The following is a 20,698-nucleotide window of genomic DNA, read 5'->3' on the forward strand; positions in this document are numbered from 1 at the left end:
TGACCTTAAGAGCTGGGGCCGAGCTGGGACACAGGCCCCGAGATTGCCTCTCAGGAGCAGAAGTGAGATGATAAAAGTGCGAAAGCAGGAGTGGGGCGGGTGGGATGTGAGGGCGTGGAGGACACACATCCGGAGGGCTCTCCCTTCATCAGGGCGTCCTGGCCGCTGGGATCGCCAGCCTTCCCCAGCCACAGTGCGCTGACTAGGAACTAGGGACCCTGCTTGCCTGTGCTCTGTGACCCCAGCCCTGGCCTTGGCTGATTAGTCTAGGGGTGGAGACCTCTGACCTGGGCCACTGAGTCTCTTCCCCAGAGGAGGATGCTGGAGGTCGGGCTGTCTCCCAAGACTGAGGCTGTGGAAAGTAAGAATCACGGGATTTGTCAGCAGCCACGCCTTCCATCTTGTGGGGAAAGCCACTGCAAGGAGAGGGGAGGAGGCAGCTGATGTCTGGAGAGAGGGAGGCAGAGAGAAGGGACAGCAACTCAGTTCTGGAGACTGGTGGGCCTCAGAGCCCCAGCTGCAGCCCTGCCTAGAGCACCCTGTTCCCTAAGCTGGCTGAAGTTGGGTCTCTGCCATTTGTATCCGAAGCGCCCAATACACCAAGCGCCTCCTCCTCACCCTGTCATCTGGTGTGCCCTGCTGGCTGGAAGTGATGAGCCTTCGAGGACAGCAGCAAGTGTCCACCCTAGGAATGGGGCTCCCTGCTTCTTTCTTCTTAACCACACTTAACATGATCCAAAGGTGTATCTATTTATTTGTTTGTTTACCTGTTAGTAAGGGGTGATGGAAGTACTATCACTCCTTCACTCCCAGGAAAACGTCAAGTTCCACTTTGTCTTGTTTAACACGGTACATCTAGTGCCTGGAACAAAATTAGGTGCTGATAAGTTATTGCATGAATAAATGAATGTACAAAGAAGCTGGCTTGAAATCAGGCCACTGTAGACCCCCGACAAGGTCACATCTCGGTGCCAGATACCGAGTCGGGAATGTTTGAAATCTGTGAGTCGGAGCTGCGTGCACACTGGGGGTGTGGATATGCTGGGTGCAGACTGGATGCACCATCAGTGCTTCGTAAACCGCAGGGGAAGGGCCAGGGGCCGGGTGTGACTAACGGCTGTTGGGAGAAGTTCAGTGCAGATCACAAAGGTTTCAGAAGGGACCAGGAGATTGAAAGGCGCTGTAATTAGAAAGCGTAGGCATTCAAAGCTGCCTGGAGGTCAGAGGGGCTGGGCTGGCGGCTGGGGAGATGGGGCAGGAAACGGGCGCGGAAGCCCTGCAGTTCAGGGCTGACGTAATTGGACAGAGGGTTGCCATGGTGACAGCCAATCCAGGGGCCGCTCATGTGGCGAGGAGTCAAGGTTTCTGAGGAAGGGACTAAAAATGCTGCCTTTGTTCCCACTTGGAGCGAGCTGCCTTCGGGTCCCTGTGGGGGTGACGCAGCTAAGGGACAAAGCCAACAACTGCTGGCCAGCGTGGCGGGAGGGGGCCCGTGAGGACCCGGGGGGCTGGCGGGGGCTGGGGCTGCCAAACGTGTCGTTGCGTGTAGCTGTCTCTGCCTCTCGGAGAGCAGTGACCGATGGCTCGGTTTCTGCGACTGGGAGCCCAGGTCCTGATCGCAGATCGGCCTCTTAGCAGCTGTGTGACCCGAGGGACAATGGAGCCTCAGTTTCCTTACATGCAAAGAAGGACCACCGATACCCTTTTTGCAGAGTGGCTGTAGGGATTGAAAGAAGTGGCACATCACACATTCTCTCAGTGAGTGGTAGATCCTGTTGTCATCATTTTGACAGACGACAGCAGCTTCCCCAAAAGGCTCTTAGCTTCTGGGGAGTAAATGCCAGGTTTTGCCTCTTTAGGGGTACCCAAGAGGCAGCCAGTGAGACTCAACAACTCCAGGAGGTGACCAGTTAGACCAGCAAAGTGGTATTTAAATGGAAAACATTCTTAAGGCTGTCTTGGGAGCTGTCAGCGATGGAGAATCCCTCTCCTTTGTTCTTCTGCCCAATCTGTGGGCCTGGGCAGGGCACAAAGGTGAGGCCGCCGCTGCCGTCTCCCCCTACAGTGGGGAGAGAAAGCAGAGGTGAAGTGAGTGCCTCCCCAGATTTCCCAGTGAGGAAGTGGGGTGAGGGGAGGCCAAGGAGGGTGCTTTGCCTAGAGACCAGGGCAGGCCAGAGGCAGACAGGACAAGGACACAGCTGTGGACTGGCTGCCCCTTCCCTCCCCAGCCAGAAGTATGGGCAGACGCAGTGATCCCTGTTTGGACTCTGGCACAGTCTTCGCTGCTATGGCAACGCGGTGGGCTCTCGGGTGGGTGGAAGAAGGCAGCAGCTGCGTGGAAATCCGCACTGGAGGCAGCAGCTTTGCCCTCTCGCTGCAGTAGTCAAGGCAGTTCTGACGGAGGCTGAGGGGACGTTCCTTTGCCATCTCAGGAGGCCACACAGGAGGCCCCTGGGACTTCAGGGCTGTCACTCCTGGCTCAGATCACAGTGAGGAACCAGGCTCCTGTATGGAGAAGTAGTTCCCTGGGGACCCCTGCCTTGGAGCATCTCCTTAGACCACATACTCGCCTGGGGAGTTGCTCTTTATCTTCCTCATTGATTCATTCATATGTTTGTTCATTCATTGAACAGGTACATACCGTGTAAGGTGCTGGGCCAGAGCAGTGAACGAGACAGACAAGGCTCCTGCCCTCATGGAGCTGCTGGTTTAGCGGGGTAAACACAGGAAACAAATAAATAAGTAGGAAGAGAGACTCTGAAGATCATAGGCAGTACGGTCCAGAGAGATTGGAAGGGGTGGGCCCATTTAGAACGTGTGGTCAGTAAAGGGCTTTCTGAAGCTGAGAAGGAGCTGCAGGTGTGGGCAGGAAGTGGTTCAGGCACGAGTAAGCGCATAGGCTCACAGTGATCTGACTGCTGCTTTTAAATGCTCCCTCTGCCAGCCTAGTGGGCCGTGGACTTCCTGCAGGAAGGCAAGAATTGAAGCAGGGGACTGGCAAGGAGCCCTGCCATGGCCCCAGTGAGAGCTGACAGGCCCTGCCTGGGGTGGTGGAGGTGGAGATGGAGGATTTGCAGGTACGCCCAGCAGGCCTTGCTGGGGTGCCGAGGGTATAGGATGATAGAAAGAGGACTCAAGGATGACTCCTAAATGTCAGATTTGAGCTTTTGGTGGGGGGGCAAGCCATCTGTGCAGAATGCATGGGGAGGAATTGCACTGCACCCCAGCTCCGGGGCCTGGGTCAAACACCATCCAGTTGTCCAAGAGCCGCTTTTTCTTTTCTTTCTTTTTTTGAGACAGAGTCTTGCTTTGTTGCCCAGGCTAGAATGAATGCCATGGCGTCAGCCTAGCTCACAGCAACCTCAAACTCCTGGGCTCAAGCAATCCTTCTGCCTCAGCCTCCCAAGTAGCTGGGACTACAGGCATGCGCCACCATGCCCAGCTAATTTTTTCTATATATATTAGTTGGCCAATTAATTTCTTTCTATTTTTAGTAGAGATGGGGTCTCGCTCTTGCTCAGGCTGGTTTCGAACTCCTGACCTTGAGCAATCCGCCCGCCTTGGCCTCCCAGAGTGCTAGGATTATAGGTGTGAGCCACTGCGCCTGGCCGCAAGAGCCACTTTTTCATGTTCTCCATGAAACCCCTGAGAACTGGAGCATTTCATAAGCAATATTTCTTTCTCTTTTTTTTTTTTTTTGAAACAGAGTCTCACTTTGTTACCCCGGCTAGTGTGCCGTTGTGTCAGCCTAGCTCACAGCAACCTCAAACTCCTGGGCTCAAATGATCCTCCTGCCTCAGCCTCTCAAGTGGCTGGGACTACAGGCATGGGCCACCATGCGCAGCTAATTTTTTCTATATATTTTTAGTTGGCCAATTAATTTCTTTCTATTTTTAGTAGAGACAGGGTTTGCTCTTGCTCAGGCTGGTCTCAAACACCTGACCTTGAGCAATCCTTCGGCCTCAGCCTCCCAAGTGCTAGGATTACAGGTGTGAGCCACCGCATCCAGCCTCATAAGCAACATTTCTAAGGAGCTAAGCTGAAAGGAAGCATGCTTACAACACACTAATGGGGAAGCAAACAATTATTTTAAAAGCTAACTGCTCAATGTCCTAAGTTAGTGGCACAACTCATTTAGGGTAATAACTCTCTTTTTGCAAAGTAAACACCTAAATGAGTCACTTTCCAGTGTGAAAGGTGAGGTCTTCTTGGACGTAGTATGAACTAACTTACTATCTGCCAGACACTGTGCAAACTGCTTTAAATACTTTCTAATTTAACCTCTGTTACATATTAAGAAACTGGAGCTGAGATAGGTTAAGTAAGTTGCCGAAAGTCACACAGGCAGCAGGTGACAGAGCCTGGATTTAAACAGATGGAGCCATTTAACTATTCTGTGATACCAAGAGAGTTAAATTGCTGGACCAGATAAAACAGTAGGAATTTAGAGACGGTGTCCTGGAGAGTTGAGTGGGAAGAGCGCTGGGGAGCTGGCAGAGGGCTCTTAGGAGAGAGGAGGGAACGCAGTAAGTTGTCATGAGGCCAGGACTTGAGGAGTTTCAGCCAGTGGTTCTTCCGCAGGGTGCAGTTTTTCAGAAGAGTGATGCCTGGTATTCACTGTGACATTGCTTCCTGTTTGGCACTGTGCCTTAGCCCCTCTGGTTTACCCACAGACCTCAGCAAAATGGTTGGCGTCTGGGAGACTAAAGAAGGGACAGTGGCGCTGGAGAGTGTGGGGAGAGAGGTGAGAACAGAGAGGCCAACGGCAGATCCCAGAGCAGGAAGGAGGGGCGGGAGGTGACCAGGGACACACAAGCAACTTGGGAATCCACAGACGTCCTGGGGAGGCCGCTGGCCTCAAAGGGTCTGGTGCTGGCAGCCCCCTGAAGTCTGTTAGAGCAAACGTCCACATCTGCGCGGCATCACTGCACCCCACAGCGCCCCCCTCATGTTTCCAGATTGCCTCACTAAGGCAGAGACTGGGAGGGAAGAGGAGCAGGGCCTGAGGACGCCAGAACGAGGAGGGGCCTGCTCTCCTGACAGGTCCCCTGCACTCTCCATTCTCTGCCCTCAATCCTTGTGGACAGTACAAGTGGTGCTTTATGGATTTTTTTAGGGTTTGCATTACCCTGTGGATTTGCATGCCGCTTTTTTGCTTGTGGATGCTGATGTCAGTTGAGATCACAATGTCCAAGGGCAAAATCACAGTCCTGTATAACTTGCTATGCTTCTGCCTAGTGGGTACCCGATGAACTTGCTCTTTGGAAGGCAATTTGGGTATATTGCTTAAACATTTAAATTTTTCTTTTCTTCAGAAATTCCTCTTCTCCCGATTTTACAGGAATTATTTTACCTATGCGTAGTTTTCACAGACAACATTGTGTGTAATAAAAAAATTAGAAACAACCTAAATGTCCATCGTGAGGAAAATCCTTAAATAAATTATGGTATGACCATACAATAAAATATTGATAATAATGTGGCAGCTGTAAAGAATAAAGTTGATCTGCATACACCGAACGGAAATAAGGACAAGACAAAATGCTGAATAAAAAAAGCAAGTTGTAGAGTGTGTAGAATATGGTTCCACGTAGGAAAACAACAAAAACAACCTCCCCCAGAATAAAAGGCTCAAAACACAGCAAATTCCAAATGGCCATGGTGAATGCTTCTGGGTAGAAAATGGACTGGGCTTTGGGGACTTAAATGGGCTTTCACCTCAACTGTGTTGTTTGGCTCTTTTTTCCAGCAGGAACATATTGGTGTATTTCCCGTATAATTAAAAATTACTAAAAAGCTCTGAAAATAAGCTCACATCCCGGAGTGATGCGCAGAAGGCCGGTGCTGATGACCCTAGACCCGCCCTTCCGGCAGATGAGAAGCCCAGGTCGGCCTGGACACGTGGGCCGAACCCGCCGCCCCAAGTCAGACAGTTCGAGTCTGGTGGGAACCACATCCCTCACGTCCTTTGAGAACTCTGAGCACAGAGGCCTGCCACAGTTCAGAACAGTCATGTGTGGTGACGCCGGGCCTCAGGATAAGCCACAGAGTAGGACGGCACAGTGGGGAAAAGGAAAGTGCAGGGCATAGGGAACGGCGTTTCACTACTGGAATGAAAACAAAGGCCACAAACACACAGGCGTGTGCATGCATAGACTGTTTCTAGAAACTATAACAGTGACTGCTCTGGAGAGGGTGACCGGGTGGCTGAAAGACAGGGGTGGAAAGAAGCCTTTGTTTTAGGCACTCTTGGACCTTTGGAATTTTGAAATGTTTTGTGTTACCTGATTTAAAAGAAGCAACTTCTGGACAGGCGCGGTGGCTCACGCCTGTAATCCTTAGCCCTCTGGGAGGCCGAGGTGGGTGCATTGTTTGAGCTCAGGAGTTCGAGACCAGCCTGAGCGAGACTCTGTCTCTACTGAAAATAGAAAGAAATTAGCTGAACAACTAAAAATATATGTATAGAAAAAACTAGCCGGGCATGGTGGCGCATGCCTGTAGTCCCAGCTACTCGGGAGGCTGAGGCAGGAGGATCGCTTGAGCCCAGGAGTTTGAGGTTGCTGTGAGCTAGGCTGACGTCACGGCATTTTGACCTGGGCAACAAAGTGAGGCTCTGTCTCAAAAAAAAAAAAAAAAAAAGAAGCAACTTCAAAAAAAGTTTTTTATAAATTGGTCCACCAAGGAGATACTATCCTAAAGGGCCCTTTTCTAAATTATGGGAGACATGCCTGTGGGAAGGCCCCCTTGGCGGGGGCCCAGGGACCACCACTAGGATGGCATCGACACACAAGGCTACTCTCGTAGGTAATGACACAGCTTTTCCGAATGCACGCTGGAATGCCCGTCGGTGACCTAGAGATCATCTTTGGCTGGGATAGAGCACCTCTGTGGGCATCTCATCCCTTAGTTTCCCTTCAGAATCTTCAAGATAATGGAACGCTAATTTATTGTTATTTTACACTGTAGCTGCTTCATGCCACAGGATTGAAGCTTCCAAAATGTAGCTGAGAAGGCTTCCTGTTGTTGCCTGCCAGGGAGACATCATATTCTATGCCCAGGCAGTCCGATTCCTCTGTGGATGAGCCAGAACCTAAATAAATGTACATGAATAAATAAGTATACCCAGCTCTGTGTCAGACGGAGCCTATGCTAAAGTCATGTTCCAGTTCGAATAAGATAAACTACCTTCCTTGGAGACAGTCTACGTGTGCACACGCACAATTTTTCACATGCAAATGGTCTTCCAACTGGGTACCAAGGACAATGGGAAGCTCTTGAAGGGTTTTAAGCAAGGGAGTGGCCTGATCAGACTTGCATTATTAAAAGGTCTCTTTGCCTGCAGTGTGGGAAATGGAAGGGATCTTAGTGAGGCCAGAGGGGATGACGACAGGAGAGATAGTAGGCCGCCGCGGTGGTCCAGGCTAGACGCCATGGCGGAGCGGATGCCTAGGGTGGGTTTGCCGGGATATTGAAAGTGCTTTGTAATTTGCATAATGCCCTCCGTTTGACTCACTGTGACCAGCCTCTGTCCCTGTGGTGGCCCTTTGCAGCTCCACCCTCTGCTCCAGTCCCCGCAGAGACGGTCTGTCCTTAGAAATAGCGGAGGAAACAAGAGGAGGCCTGCGCTCAGGTTGCCGCAGCTCCTGTGAGTCCCTCGAAGTGAGGAGGAAACTTGAGCCTGAGCTGGAGCCATGAGCCGCTCAGGGTGGAGCACCTCCCATGTGTCAATGACTTAGGAGCTTTTGGAAATGTTATGTAGTTGAAGCAGCATTTCAGACAGCTAGGTAGGACTCTCCCCTTCCGTTGCATTTATTTCAACCCAAACTCAGCTCTCTTCTTCGGTGTTCAGCCCCCTGGCAAGTTCCAGTGGAGCTGCAGAGCTAGAGAGCAGCGGCACCCTAGCCCAAGCAGGAGGAAGGAGCCCTGGCTTCTAGCTCTCGACTTCACCACTCACCACCTGTCAGGAGCCCAGGGCTGATCACTTAACCTCTTTGGATCTCAGTTTTCTGCATCTGTAAAATGGTGATTATCTTCCCTTTTGTAGAATTTAATATGAACATATCATCACATACTTTTCTTCTTGTCACATGAAAAGCAACAATCTTATAAAGTAGTGATTTTTCAGGCAGTGCACTGGGGCCCCTGTGCTGGAAGAAAAGGAGGGTGAGTGGGTGGGACTGTAGGCCCCTCGGTTCCCTGCTTCAATGAGGATAGCTTTACTCTTTAATAGATTGCAATTCTGAGTAAGATTTCGTTTGAGCAAAGGATTCTGCTGCTCAAAAAGTTTGAAAACTACTGTGTTATGGAGCATTCTATAACTGGGCAATTCAGATATATGACCTTAGCTCAGAGATGGCAAACAGATCCAACACCACATCCAGTGCCTGTGTCAGACATCACTAATCAATCATGGGCCCTTTTCTGCTGAACTTTAATAAAGCCTCAAAATTATTTGCAACATAATACTTCTAGGAGTTGGTTCCATGCAGGACATGTGAGATGAAACCAATTTTCTACTGTTTTGACTCTTTACCATAGATTGACCTTGAGTGTTCAGTTGAATTGAGGGCAATAGCTGTTCAAAAACTTCATTTGGATAAATAAGTGTTAAAGCAAAGTTGAAATATGCTTTCAACCTGTTTACTAACCTATATATTAGAAAATAAGGTTAATTACAGACTGTTCTTGATGCTAATATGACCCACTCTCTTCTCATTTTGCATGTGCAAATCATACTAAATTCTTTTGCCTCAGCCTTCCGAGTAGCTTTAAATCTCAACTCAAGCACCATTTAGTTACTTCCTCTATGAGGCTCAATTTTCTCCTCTGAATTTTCACAGCATTATTGGCTTTGCTCATGGCATTTAATGCTTTGTATTATTGTTGTTGTTTTTAAAATAAATTCCATATGTTTCTGAAGGGTAGCAGAATATGCTACCCCAAAATACACCACTTTGGCACAAGGACTATTTTGAGATGAAGGCAACTGAGAAGTGGATACAAGAAAAGCTTTCTGTCCTACCTCTATGCTGTGATTTGAATGTTTGTCCCCTCCAAAACTCATGTTGAAATTTAATTGCCATTGTAACAGTATTTTTCTTTTCTTTTTTTTTTTTTTTTTGAGACAGAGTCTCACTCTGTTGCCTGGGCTAGAGTGAGTGCCATGGCGTTAGCCTAGCTCACAGCAACTTCAAACTCCTGGGCTAAAGCAATCCTTTTGCCTCAGCCTCCTGAGTAGCTGGGACTACAGGCATGCGCCACCATGCCTGGCTAATTTTTTCTATATATTTTTAGTTGGCCAATTAATTTCTTTCTATTTTTTAGTAGAGATGGGAATCTCACTCTTGCTCAGGCTGGTTTTGAACTCCTGACCTTGAGCGATCCATCCGCCTCAGCCTCCCAGAGTGCTAAGATTACAGGTGCGAGTCACCGTGCCAGGCTTGTAACAGTATTAAGAGGTGAGACTTTTAAGAAGTAATTAGGCCGTGAGGACCCCATTCACATGGGTTCGATTGGTGCCATTTTAAAAGGGCAAGTTCAGCCCTCTCTTGCCCTCTTGCCTTCTACCATGTGATGACACAGCAAGAAGGCACTCACCAGATGTCGACACCTTGACATTGGACATCCTGGCCTCCAAAACTATAAGCCAATAAATTTTCTTTTTAATTCTAAAATTTGTGTCATCCTTGCACAGGGACTCTGCTAATCTTCTCTGTATTGTTCTCATTTTAGTATATGTGCTGCTGAAGCGAGCACAATAAATTTCTGTTCATTATAAATTATCCAGTCTCTGGTATTCTGTTATAGCAGCACAAAGTGGACTAAGATACCCTATTTACCTAAAAGCAGGACATATATTTGTAAAAGTGTCCCCCTCCTTTCTCTACAAGGAAGGACAGAAGTTAATCACCAGAGACAATTCTAAACCCTTATCAGCCCAGAGAAGGTACCAGAGGAATCTACTGTGTTTCCCCGAAAATAAGACCTACCCATAAAATAAGCCCTAGCAGGATTTCTAAGCATTTGCGTAATATAAGCCCTACCCCAAAAATAAGACTTAGTGATGGGCATGGCTACACAACGTATCTGCACAACCCATGCATTTCGTATGCGGAGCAGTAAAGAAGACGAGCAGCCCTTCTCATCTGCCCCATTGTGACAGCTGCTATCCCAGAGGTGACTGGAAAGGTGCGGGCAGCCCCAACAACAAGGTCGGCTACCCCTGTCAGATCCCGGCCATCCTGTGCATGCTGCAAGCTGAGGCTTTGAGGGGTAAATAACACATCCCCTGAAAATAAGCCCTAGGGTGTCTTCTTGAGGAAAGATAAATATAAGACCCTGTCTTATTTTGGGGGAAACATGGTATATATCAGACTTTACTAACTAGCCCTTACCTGCCATTAGTTTCCCCAAATATTCACCTTCCCACCATTTGCTGCCCTAGAAATGCTAAGTCCTTTTCCTTTGTCTTGTCACTTCTCTAAATTTATTGTTCTTTTATCAAGAATTCTAACTACCTCTTTGAATTACTCATCAATGAGTTCTCACCTGTGTATGTGTGATGTGTATGTTAATAAACTTCTGTTTATTTTTCTCTTGTTAATCTTTTTACCAGTTTGATTTAGGAGGTCTCAGCCATTGAACCTAGAAAGCTAGAGGGAAAAGGCTTTGTCCTCGGCTACATTTCCCTCCAGATGGTGAGCTCTGGGAAAGCATGATACTCGTCTTCATACACATTTGAATTGCTGCAAAGTAGCCCAGTAGTTACTCAGTAAATATTTGTGGAAAGAATGAATCAACCTAAGCAAATCTGAATACTAGCCCCCAAAGCAATTTCATTTTGTTAAGCTACCAACTGAAGTGTACTCAGTTCTGTTGGTTCTGTTGGTGAATTGAAAGTAGTTGCTAAAATGTAAATTCTAGGAGAACAGGTAATCTGTTTTGTTCATGCTTCACTGATGCCTAGAACAGTGCCTGGCATGCAGTAGGCCTTCAGTGTGTTTTTGTTGAACGAATAGAAGAATAAATACATAGGGCCACGTGCAGTGGCTCACACCCATAATCCTAGCACTATGGGAGGCTGAGGTGGAAGGATTGCTAGAGCTTAGGAATTTGAAAACCGGCCTGAGCAAGAGCAAGACCCTGTCTCTACTAAAAATAGAAAAATTAGCCTGGCATCATGGTGTGTGCCTGTAGTTCCAGCTACTTGGGAGGCTGAGGCAGGAGGATCGCATGAGCCCAGGAGTTGAAGGTTGCTGTAAGCGAGGTTGATGCCACAGCACTCTACTCAGGGCAACGGAGTGAGACTCTGTCTCAAAAAAAAAAAAAAAGAAGGAGGAGGAGGAGGAGGGGGAGGAGGAGGGGGAGAGGGGAAGGAGGGGGAGGAGGAGGAGGACCACCTAAATTATGGTTTGGGAAAATATTATACTATACCCTGGCAATGATTTTTCTTATGTTTATCTCACACGAGCTTAAGGCATTAAATGATTAACAAGGTGTAGCCATTTTTGAAATCTGCTGAACAATTGACTGGTTATTTCTATGGAAACCTACACATTTCATGTTTTTCTAATAGTTAACAGTTGAGGGGGTGGTACGTGATTAAGTTATGACTTTCACCTCTGAGTGGGAATTTACTTACTCTTGCCTTATGGAAATATGAATAGATGTGGTCCTTTAAAGATGAAAATAGTCTATTCTGCATACTTTTTCTATTTATGTTTATTATCAAAATAACTGCTGAAATTCTGTTATTTACCCTGTATTTGGCAAATGAAGGCCAAATGGAGGCATCCTGCTAAGAAAGCAATTGTCAAGAGTTTCAGTTTCTCTATGAGCAATTGTTTAACAGTTTGCTACCAAGCAGGGTTGTTTGATAATGTGGTAGTTTTCTTTACTGCTGCTTGTGCACTGGCTGTTGGAGAAATCCACATTCAGAGAGTGTGATAACATTCCCAATCTCCAGGCAAAATATTCACATCAGAGAGGGGGCTTTTAAAGTCTGATGTTTGTGATCCACTCTCTGGCACATAGTAGGTGCTTGAGTAAACATCAAATTCTTTCATTTAGTCAGTCAACAAATATTTATTTAATGCCTGGCCTCCACCTGAGGTTACCAGGACTAAATTCAGGCTCCAAGAACATGACTGGCATTGTCTCTCAGAGGCAAGTGGCTAATTAACGTGGGCATGCTATTATTTTCTTGTCTGGCCTCCGCACTGCCAAATGGCTCAATTAAAGCAATAAAACTCAAGAGGGTTTAATCTTCCTTTAACGTTTATAACCAACAGAGGCTCAGTTCTGTGCTAAAAATACTTGAATAGAGATTTTATTAGGCCCTTTGCCTGTTCAAACTAGTATATAACCATTAACTAGTTAATCCAAATAGGTCCTCAGGGAGGCCTGGGAGAGCTGTTATCTCTGCGTTACTCAAGGCCAGGTGGCTTGTTCAAGGCTGCCGTGTGAGGTCAGAGCTGGTTTGCAATGGCTGCCAACTGTAGTCCAGCCCGACTTTGCCAAGATTGGTCAACTGCCTCCCTCCCTAGGCATTTTTGCACAGCTGTCTTTATTTTTCTGGCATAAGAGGAGACCCATGTTGCTGCCTTTTAGCCCTGCATCGTTCCCACTAACCTCTCTTCTCAGACCCCTTGCCCCAAGAAGTCCTCTGGTGGAAGGGCTAGCCCTTTGAATCAAGGTTTGAAGGTCTTATGTTTCAGGAATTACCCCACTTTGCATGTAGGCCACAGCCAATTAAGGCTTTGGAGTCAGGAAACTTGGGTTCAAATCTTAATTTCATCGTTGAGTAGCTATGTATCCTTGGGCAAATCACTCTCTCTTGAGCCTCCGTTTCCTTCTTTGTAATATGGGGGTATTAATAATAGTTACCTATGGTATCGTTTGCAAGAATCAAATTAGATAATGTCTGTAATCACTTGTCATGATGCTGGCACATAAGTACTCCATGTACAGTAACTATCAAATGAATAGGCAACCATTACAAATTGCCTCCAGAAGGAAAAATGAGACTTCTAAACCAGCTACAAGTGATCTTTTCAATGAAATTCACCTGAAAAATCTGTAAACAGAAAAGAATATCTAAAGACAGAAATCTATAAATAGAAAAGGGTCCCAGAGTGAGATGGAGCCAGGCCTCACCTGTGTATATCTGTGTTGTCAAGCTTGGGGTCAGGGGTGGAAATACATATTTCTCTATATATATACACATATATAAAATATATGAGAAATATGTATAATATTATATAATGAGAAAGGAGTATGCCTTATAGAATTTATTTACTTGGATACAGCAAATTGAAGAGAAAGTAGACGCACTTTGGAGAAACACATTTATTACCTTTGGGAGGCTGAGCTGAAGTGCAGCTGAGTAACCAGTGTTTTGACATTTATCTGTTTTCCTGATGCTTTATGGCCTCCATATAAAACCAGTCTAATGATCTTCCTCCCCATCCTGCACAATTTGCTGATGGAGCTGCAGGTTTCTGCTGTGTGTGTGTGTGTGTGTGGCTTTAATTTCATTTTTGGAATAAAGGAAATACAAAGACATTAACTCTAAGTCCATCAAAGAAAGAACTCTGTAATTGCGATTTGGCAGTGAATGTGCTTCTGCCGCACGCACTGTGAAAGCCGATGATGATTAATCCTGCACATTTATCTGCACCCGAGAGCAGAAGCACAATCATGACAACTGCATCAGGCAAGAGAATTGCTGTGTTTGATCACTACAGACTCAGGCCTGCTGTGATGTACACGAGTAGCAGCATCAACCAGATCTCGGCCAGGAAATCCAGCCCTGCGTGTCCACTGTGGTAGACACCTGCCACGTGTGGCAACTGAGCACTTGAAATGTGGCTAGTCCAAATTGAGATACGCTGTAAGTATAAAACACACACTAGATTTTGAAGATAGTTATGTAAAAAAAGACTGAAATATCTCATTTTTGTATTTATTTATTTATTTTTTCAGACAGAGTCTCACTTTGTTGCCCAGGCTAGAGTGAGTGCCATGGCGTCAGCCTAGCTCACAGCAACCTCAAACTCCTGGGCTCAAGCGATCCTTCTGCCTCAGCCTCCCGAGTAGCTGGAACTACAGGCATGTGCCACCATGCCCAGCTAATTTTTTCTATATATGTTAGTTGGCCAATTAATTTCTTTCTATTTATGGTAGAGACGGGGTCTCGCTCTTGCTCAGGCTGGTTTCGAACTCCTGACCTTGAGCAATCCGCCCGCCTCGTCCTCCCAGGATGCTAGGATTACAGGCGTGAGCCACAGTGCCCGGCCTCATTTTTGTATTTAGTACATGTTAAGATATTAATATTTTGGATATGTTGGCCAAAATAAAATATATTATTAAAATTAATATCACTGTTTCTTTGCACTTCTTTAATGTGTCTACTAGAAAATGTAAAATGACATATGTGGCTCACATTTGTGGCTTGCATTGTATTTCTTTTGGGCAGAGCTGATCCGCAGTCAGAGGCTATCAGGGGAGGCAGACACCTCTTGGATTTGGTCTTTGGAGCACAATGATTCCTCTCTTTCAGCTGACTGCCTTTGTCCTCATACCAGGGTTGAGTGGCCTCCTAGTTGCTATGGTGCTGTTTTTTGGCCCAGAGGTGGACATGTGACTCTAGCCTGTCAATCAGAGTGTGTCCCTGGAAATGTGGACTAGGAACTGGTGGCTGCAGCTGTAGCATGTAAACTGGAGTGCTCTAGGTGGCCCATAATTAGAAAAGCAGATGGAGCTGATCTGCAAAGGAAAAAAAAAAAAGAACAAGCCACATGTGTAGGTTTAGAGAGGTAGAGAAGAAAGATGAGTCCAGCTGGTGTTTGAGTCTCTGGCTGCAATCTTTATTTGGCCCAGCTAAATTCTCATCCTTGGGTCCTGCTAGTTACCCTGGATCCTTTTTATAAATGTCTACCTTTTTCACTCAGTCTAACTCAAATGGGTTTCTGAATAATTCATACTTCAAATCTACTTTTCTTTATCAGCTCAGGTCTCAACAAGAGTAGATTCTCCATGAAGTTCATAAGCTTAAGCTGCAGGGCCACTCGTTCACAAAGGTCCCTCCCAAAGTCCCATTTTATATTTGTAATGCTGTATTCCTTTTCTTAAAGAGGGTCACCCAAATTGTATAAGTTTCAGGCCAAATGTGGATTTTTCCCTGCCCCACACATTCCTCTCTGTAGCTGCAAATGCAAACCTTTGGTTGTTTCAGGAGGACCATTCCTCCAAAACACCGAACTCATAACTTCGTTAGGGCCTTCGATGAGCCTCCCTCAGCTTGCAGCACTCCTCTCCCACCTCTGCATGCAGTCAGCTCCTTCAGCTCCTTCTTATGAGTCTATCTCCAAGGCACCGAAAAGAAACAGCCAGACCCTAGTTAAAGAGGCTAAGATAGGGCCAGGCGTGGTGGCTCACGCCTGTAATCCTAGCTCTCTCTGAGGCCGTGGTGGGCGGATTGCTTGAATTCAGGAGTTTGAAACCAGCCTGAGCAAGAGCGAGACCCGTTTCTACTAAAAATAGAAACAAATTAATTGTAATATATATAGAAAAAATTAGCTGGACATGGTGGCGCATACCTGTTAGTCCCAGCTACTAGGGAGGCTGAGGCAGCAGGATTGCTTGAGCCCAGGAGTTTGAGGTTGCTGTGAGCTAGGCTGACGCCATGGCACTCACTCTAGCCTGGACAACAAAGCGAGACTCTGTCTCAAAAAAAAAAAAAAAAAAAAAAAAAAAAAGATGGTAAGATAGGGGGTGGGAAAATAAAAAAAAAAAAAAAGGTGGTAAGATAGATTTTATTCACTACTACTGCAGCAGGGAAGAGAGACTTCAGTTTAAACTGAGCTCAACTCTACCAAAACAAAAGGCGAGAGGCCTTTTATATATGTTAGGGTATACTAACAGAAAGGTACTAGAGGATGTTAAGGGGCTTGGTTTACGCTATTAGGCTATATGGGTTTGTGGGGTTTTTTTCCTTTTTGTGTTTTTTTTTTTAAGTCCCAGAATCATTTATTCCTGTTAATTCCTGAACCATAAATACTGCCCATAAGATTATGATTGTTCAAAGCAGCCATCCACCTATCACATACCGTCTATCATTTCGAGGTCTGCGACTACTAAAACGATCAGAGTATCGTCCTCTACCTCTTCCACCTCGAGACCGAGCCCGAGCATGTTCAATAGTAACCCTTTCACTACAGAGTTCTTTTCCATCAAGTTCATATACAGCATCATCCGCATCCCTCGGATCCTCAAATTCCACAAAACCAAAGCCTCTTTTCAGATCAATATCCCTTATTCGTCCATAACCCTTGAAAAATCTTTCCACGTCTTTCTCCCTGGCCGCCGGATTTAGCCTCCCGATGAATACTCGACAGCCACTCATGATGTCCGGCTAGTATTTCCTACCGGACAGGATCTTTGGCGGCTGAGACCCAGTGAGGTCCGTAGTCTGCCTCCACACAGACCAGGACTTAACTCCTCTATGTCTCTCCACAACTCCCTTTTTGTGTTTTATTATGAAGCGGTGGGGGGTTGTGATGGGGTACTGAGTTGTTTTTTTTTTTTTTGAGACAGAATCTCACTCTGTTGCCCAGGCTAGAGTGCTGTGGCGTCAGCCTAGCTCACAGCAACCTCAATCCCCTGAGCTCAAATGATCTACCTACCTCAGCCTCCCAGAGTGCTAGGATTACAGGCCTGAGCTACCATGCCTGGCCCTGAGTTGCCTTTTTTTGTTGTTGTTCTTGAGACAGAATATCACTGTGTCCCTGAGTAGATTAGTGATGTCATTATAGCTCACCACAAGCTCCAACTCCTGGGCTGTAAGTGATCCTTCTGCCTCAGCCTCCCAGGTAGCTGGGACTACAGGCATGCACCGACACATCCGTCTGGGTTTTGTTGTTTTGTGTACTTTTTGTGTGTGTGTCTTTTTGTTTTCGTTTTTTCTCTTTGGTAGAGACAGGGTCTCACTCATGCTCAGGCTGGTCTCGAACTCCTGAGCTCAAGCCATCCTCCAGCCTCAGCCTCCCAGAGAGCTAGGATTACAGGCCTGAGCTACTACACCCAGCCTGTATGGATTTGTTAATTGGAGGATTAATTGTTATGTGGAGGAGAAACAAACTTCTCCTATCTTTAGGATAGAAAGTAGTTTTGCAAATTGGAGCCAGGCACCCACCAAAGTTAGGCAGGAACTGAAAGGGAGGAGAGCAAGCTCCCTGGATGTTTGCATTTCAAAGAGATGACTCCTAAGTCCTTGAGGAGATATTTCTTTTTTCTTTTTTGCCTGGGCTGGAGTGCCGTGGCATCAGCCTACCTCACAGCAACCTCAAACTCCTGGGCTCAAGCAATCCTACTGCCTCAGGCTCCTGAGTACCTGGTACTACAGGTTCATGCCATCACACCTGGCTAATTTTTCTATTTTTAGTAGAGATGGAATCTCAGTCTTGCTCAGGCTGGTCTCAAACTCCTGACCTCAACTGATCCCTCTCTCCTCAGCCTCCCAGAGTGTTAGGGTTACAGGCGTGAGCCACCTTGCCAGGCCCAAGGTCTATATTCTTAAGAATTGGGCTCTGGTGAGTCTTAAATATAGTTAAGTGGTGATTTCCTGGGATCAAAGGAGCCATCTTTTCCTGATAGCCTTTCACAGTAATAACGTCTACCACTGATAGAACATTTACTATGTGTGGTTTTCTCTATATACATTATCTCCTTTTGAAAATGGCTTTTTAAAAAATAAAAATCATTCTTAATCATTGCATAAATAAAACAAAACCCAAGCAATACGGAAAAGAACTAAGAAAAAAATAAAATCTGCAGAAATCTTACCCCCAGAGAAAACCAGGCTTAACATTTTGGTAAACATTTTTCCAGGTATCACTCTTTGCAGATAAACATACAGATACATGTTTAAATACATAAGTGGAAGCATAACATATATGTTTTTCTGTAGACATAAATTGTCCTATTTAATCAGCCCAAAAACCCTATGGGATAGGTAGGCATCACTATCTCCATTTTATGGGCTCAGAATGGTTAGATGATATACCCTAGGACACACAGCTAGCAAGTAGTCAAAGGGGGCTAGTTTCAGTATTATCTGAACTGACAAGCTCAATTCCCTGGCAGAATTAGGATTTGACAGAGCAAAGGTGATTTTCTTTGGAAAATTAAAAAATATATATATATATTATATATAATATATATTTATATATATATTTTAAAATATAAATATATATATTTTAAGATGGTCCTACCATCCAGGCACATTGGTAAAGGAAACCGTGGCTAGCTCAGGAGACTCAGCAGCTATAGTGAATATGCCCATTATGCATGAAATACAGTAAAGCATTTTCAGCACCGTAAGGCTTCTGGGAGACACTGTTAGTCTGAAGTCTGTATGTGAAGCGATGCTGTGTTGATGTCACCCAGGGTGATACCACCTGGCCCCATCATATGACCAGCCTTCTAGGACTGTCAGTGTTTACTCCTGGTGACCATGGCAGTGGCTCTCATACTGGTGCACTGCAAATGACTGTATTCATACCACACCCCCACCCAGCTCGGCCGATACTCTGCTTTGCAGTTGTATTTGCCAGACACTGTGGACCAAGCTGAATAATCTTTGGAAATGTAAGATTTTGAGTGAAATCGGGGTCCCTTTTCCCATATTGATTAATAGCATTTAAAGTGGGTCAAGGCCTTTCTTCACTGCTTCATGGTAAAAAATTAAAAAAATAAGATGTCTTGCTGTTAATAAGGGACTGATTAAATCATGGCACATCCATATGGTGGAAAACCATGTGAATGAATGAATGAGGTTGTCAGGGAAAAATGCCAAGATGCATTATTTAGTTAGAAGGAAAAAAGCCAAGATGCAGAACATATTGTAGAGCATGCTTTTTGGTAAATTTTAGGAAAAAAATACACATACATACATTAGAAGAACCCATAAAAAACTATTAATAATTAAAAATGTTATCATTAAGAAAGTAAGGAATAGAAGCCATCACTTGTCATGTTTAAAATTTCTAACTATGGCCTGGTGCGGTGGCTCATGCCTATAATCCCAGCACTCTGGGAGGCCGAGGAGGGAGGATCATTTGAGGTCAGGAGTTCCGAGATCAGCCTGAGCAAGAGCGAGACCCCGTCTCTACTAAAAATAGAAAAAATTAGCCGGGAATGGCGGTGCATGCCTGTAGTTCCAGCTGCTCGGGAGGCTGAGGCAGGAGGATCACTTGAGCCCAGGAGTTTGAGGTTGCTTTGAGCTAGGCTGACCGCCATGGCACTCTAGCCCAGGCAACATAGCAAAACACTGTCTCAAAAAAATATATATAGGCCGGGCGCTGTGGCTCACGCCTGTAATCCTAGCTCTTGGGAGGCTGAGGCGGGCGGATTGCTCAAGGTCAGGAGTTCAAAACCAGCCTGAGCAAGAGTGAGACCCCGTCTCTACTATAAATAGAAAGAAATTAATTGGCCAACTGATATATATATATAAAAAATTAGCCGGGCATGGTGGCACATGCCTGTAGTCCCAGCTACTCGGGAGGCTGAGGCAGGAGGATCGCTTGAGCCCAGGAGTTTGAGGTTGCTGTGAGCTAGGCTGACGCCACGGCACTCACTCTAGCCTGGACAACAAAGCGAAACTCTGTCTCAAAAAAAAAAAAAATATATATATATATATATTTTCTAACTGTATACATGTATTACTACTGTAATGTCACAGTTCTTATCTAATACTGACACAAGGGAGCTGGGCAATGAGAATGTGGGCCATCAAATGTTTTCTTCTCCATACTTCTCATGCTTAAAAAACATTAACATTTATTTCTTTATTTAGATACAGGGTCTCACTTTGTCACCCAGTCTAGAATGCAGTGTTGAGATCATAGCTTACTCTAACCTTAAACTCCTGGGCTCACGCAATCTTCCTGCCTTAATCTCCCAACTAGTTAGGACTACAGGTGCGTGCCACCACCCCCAGTTAAATTTTTGTAGAGATTGGCGTCTCACTATGTTGCCCAGACTGGTCTCAAACTCCTTGGGGCTCAAGCAATCCTCCCACATTGGCCTCCCAAAGTGCTGGGATTACAGGCATGAGCCACCATGCCCAGCCTAAAATTTATTTTAAAATGTTTTTAGAGAAATTTTCTTTCTCCTTGAAAGAACAAGCAGCACTCTCACCCTCTAGACTTTTGCTGTTAGGAGAAATTCCCAAAACAGCACTCTGTGTGCAGGGCTCCAAGTGATACAATGGATCAGAGCAATAGTGTGACCAAATCCAATTTGGAGGACAGATCTATCTTTTCTTTTTCAATTATTATAATAAGTTGGGCAGGACTGCCAAATAGTGCTGATTTGGTTCAATTGGCGGTGGCTGCCCGGATGAGCGCGGGATGAGAAGAACCAAGGGGCCACTTCGGGCTTGGCTGTGATTGGCCAGCGAGCAGCGTGGTGCTGAGAGTCTGTCCCCCCATCTGGAGAGCAAGCTCAGTGTGGGCGGGGCCGCCACAGGACAAGCTCTCCCAAATCAGTTGTGGCCTCCCCTACCCCAGCATGCCAACGCATCACAGTGTGCTCCCCACCGCATCCCAACATCCCAGAGAGGGAAGCGAGAGAGAACACTAATGGTGCACGAAATTAGCCACGAACAAACGCTGGGAAACATAAGCCACGGTGCTGT

General features: G+C 46.0%; 1 protein-coding gene and 1 non-coding gene across 2 annotated transcripts; both read right to left on the reverse strand.

The window, feature by feature from the left end:
* Positions 1-9,649: 9,649 nt before the first annotated feature.
* Positions 9,650-9,756, reverse strand: LOC142863410 (U6 spliceosomal RNA). Its single transcript, XR_012914178.1, has one exon. It is a non-coding gene; the product is annotated as a U6 spliceosomal RNA (small nuclear RNA).
* A 6,272-nt stretch (positions 9,757-16,028) lies between these two features.
* Positions 16,029-16,493, reverse strand: LOC142863041 (serine/arginine-rich splicing factor 5). The gene has a single exon (XM_075995974.1). It carries the CDS (start codon positions 16,403-16,405, stop codon positions 16,082-16,084), a length of 324 nt encoding a protein of 107 aa, XP_075852089.1. The 5' UTR covers positions 16,406-16,493; the 3' UTR covers positions 16,029-16,081.
* Between the last annotated feature and the right edge of the window lie 4,205 nt (positions 16,494-20,698).

The sequence above is a fragment of the Microcebus murinus genome, chromosome 21, assembly GCF_040939455.1.
Source record: "Microcebus murinus isolate Inina chromosome 21, M.murinus_Inina_mat1.0, whole genome shotgun sequence".
In the NCBI taxonomy this organism is placed as follows: Eukaryota; Metazoa; Chordata; class Mammalia; order Primates; family Cheirogaleidae; genus Microcebus; species Microcebus murinus.

Excerpts from the sequence above, each read along its gene's own strand:
- LOC142863041 (XM_075995974.1), bottom strand. The coding sequence starts at position 16,405 with ATGAGTGGCTGTCGAGTATTCATCGGGAGGCTAAATCCGGCGGCCAGG.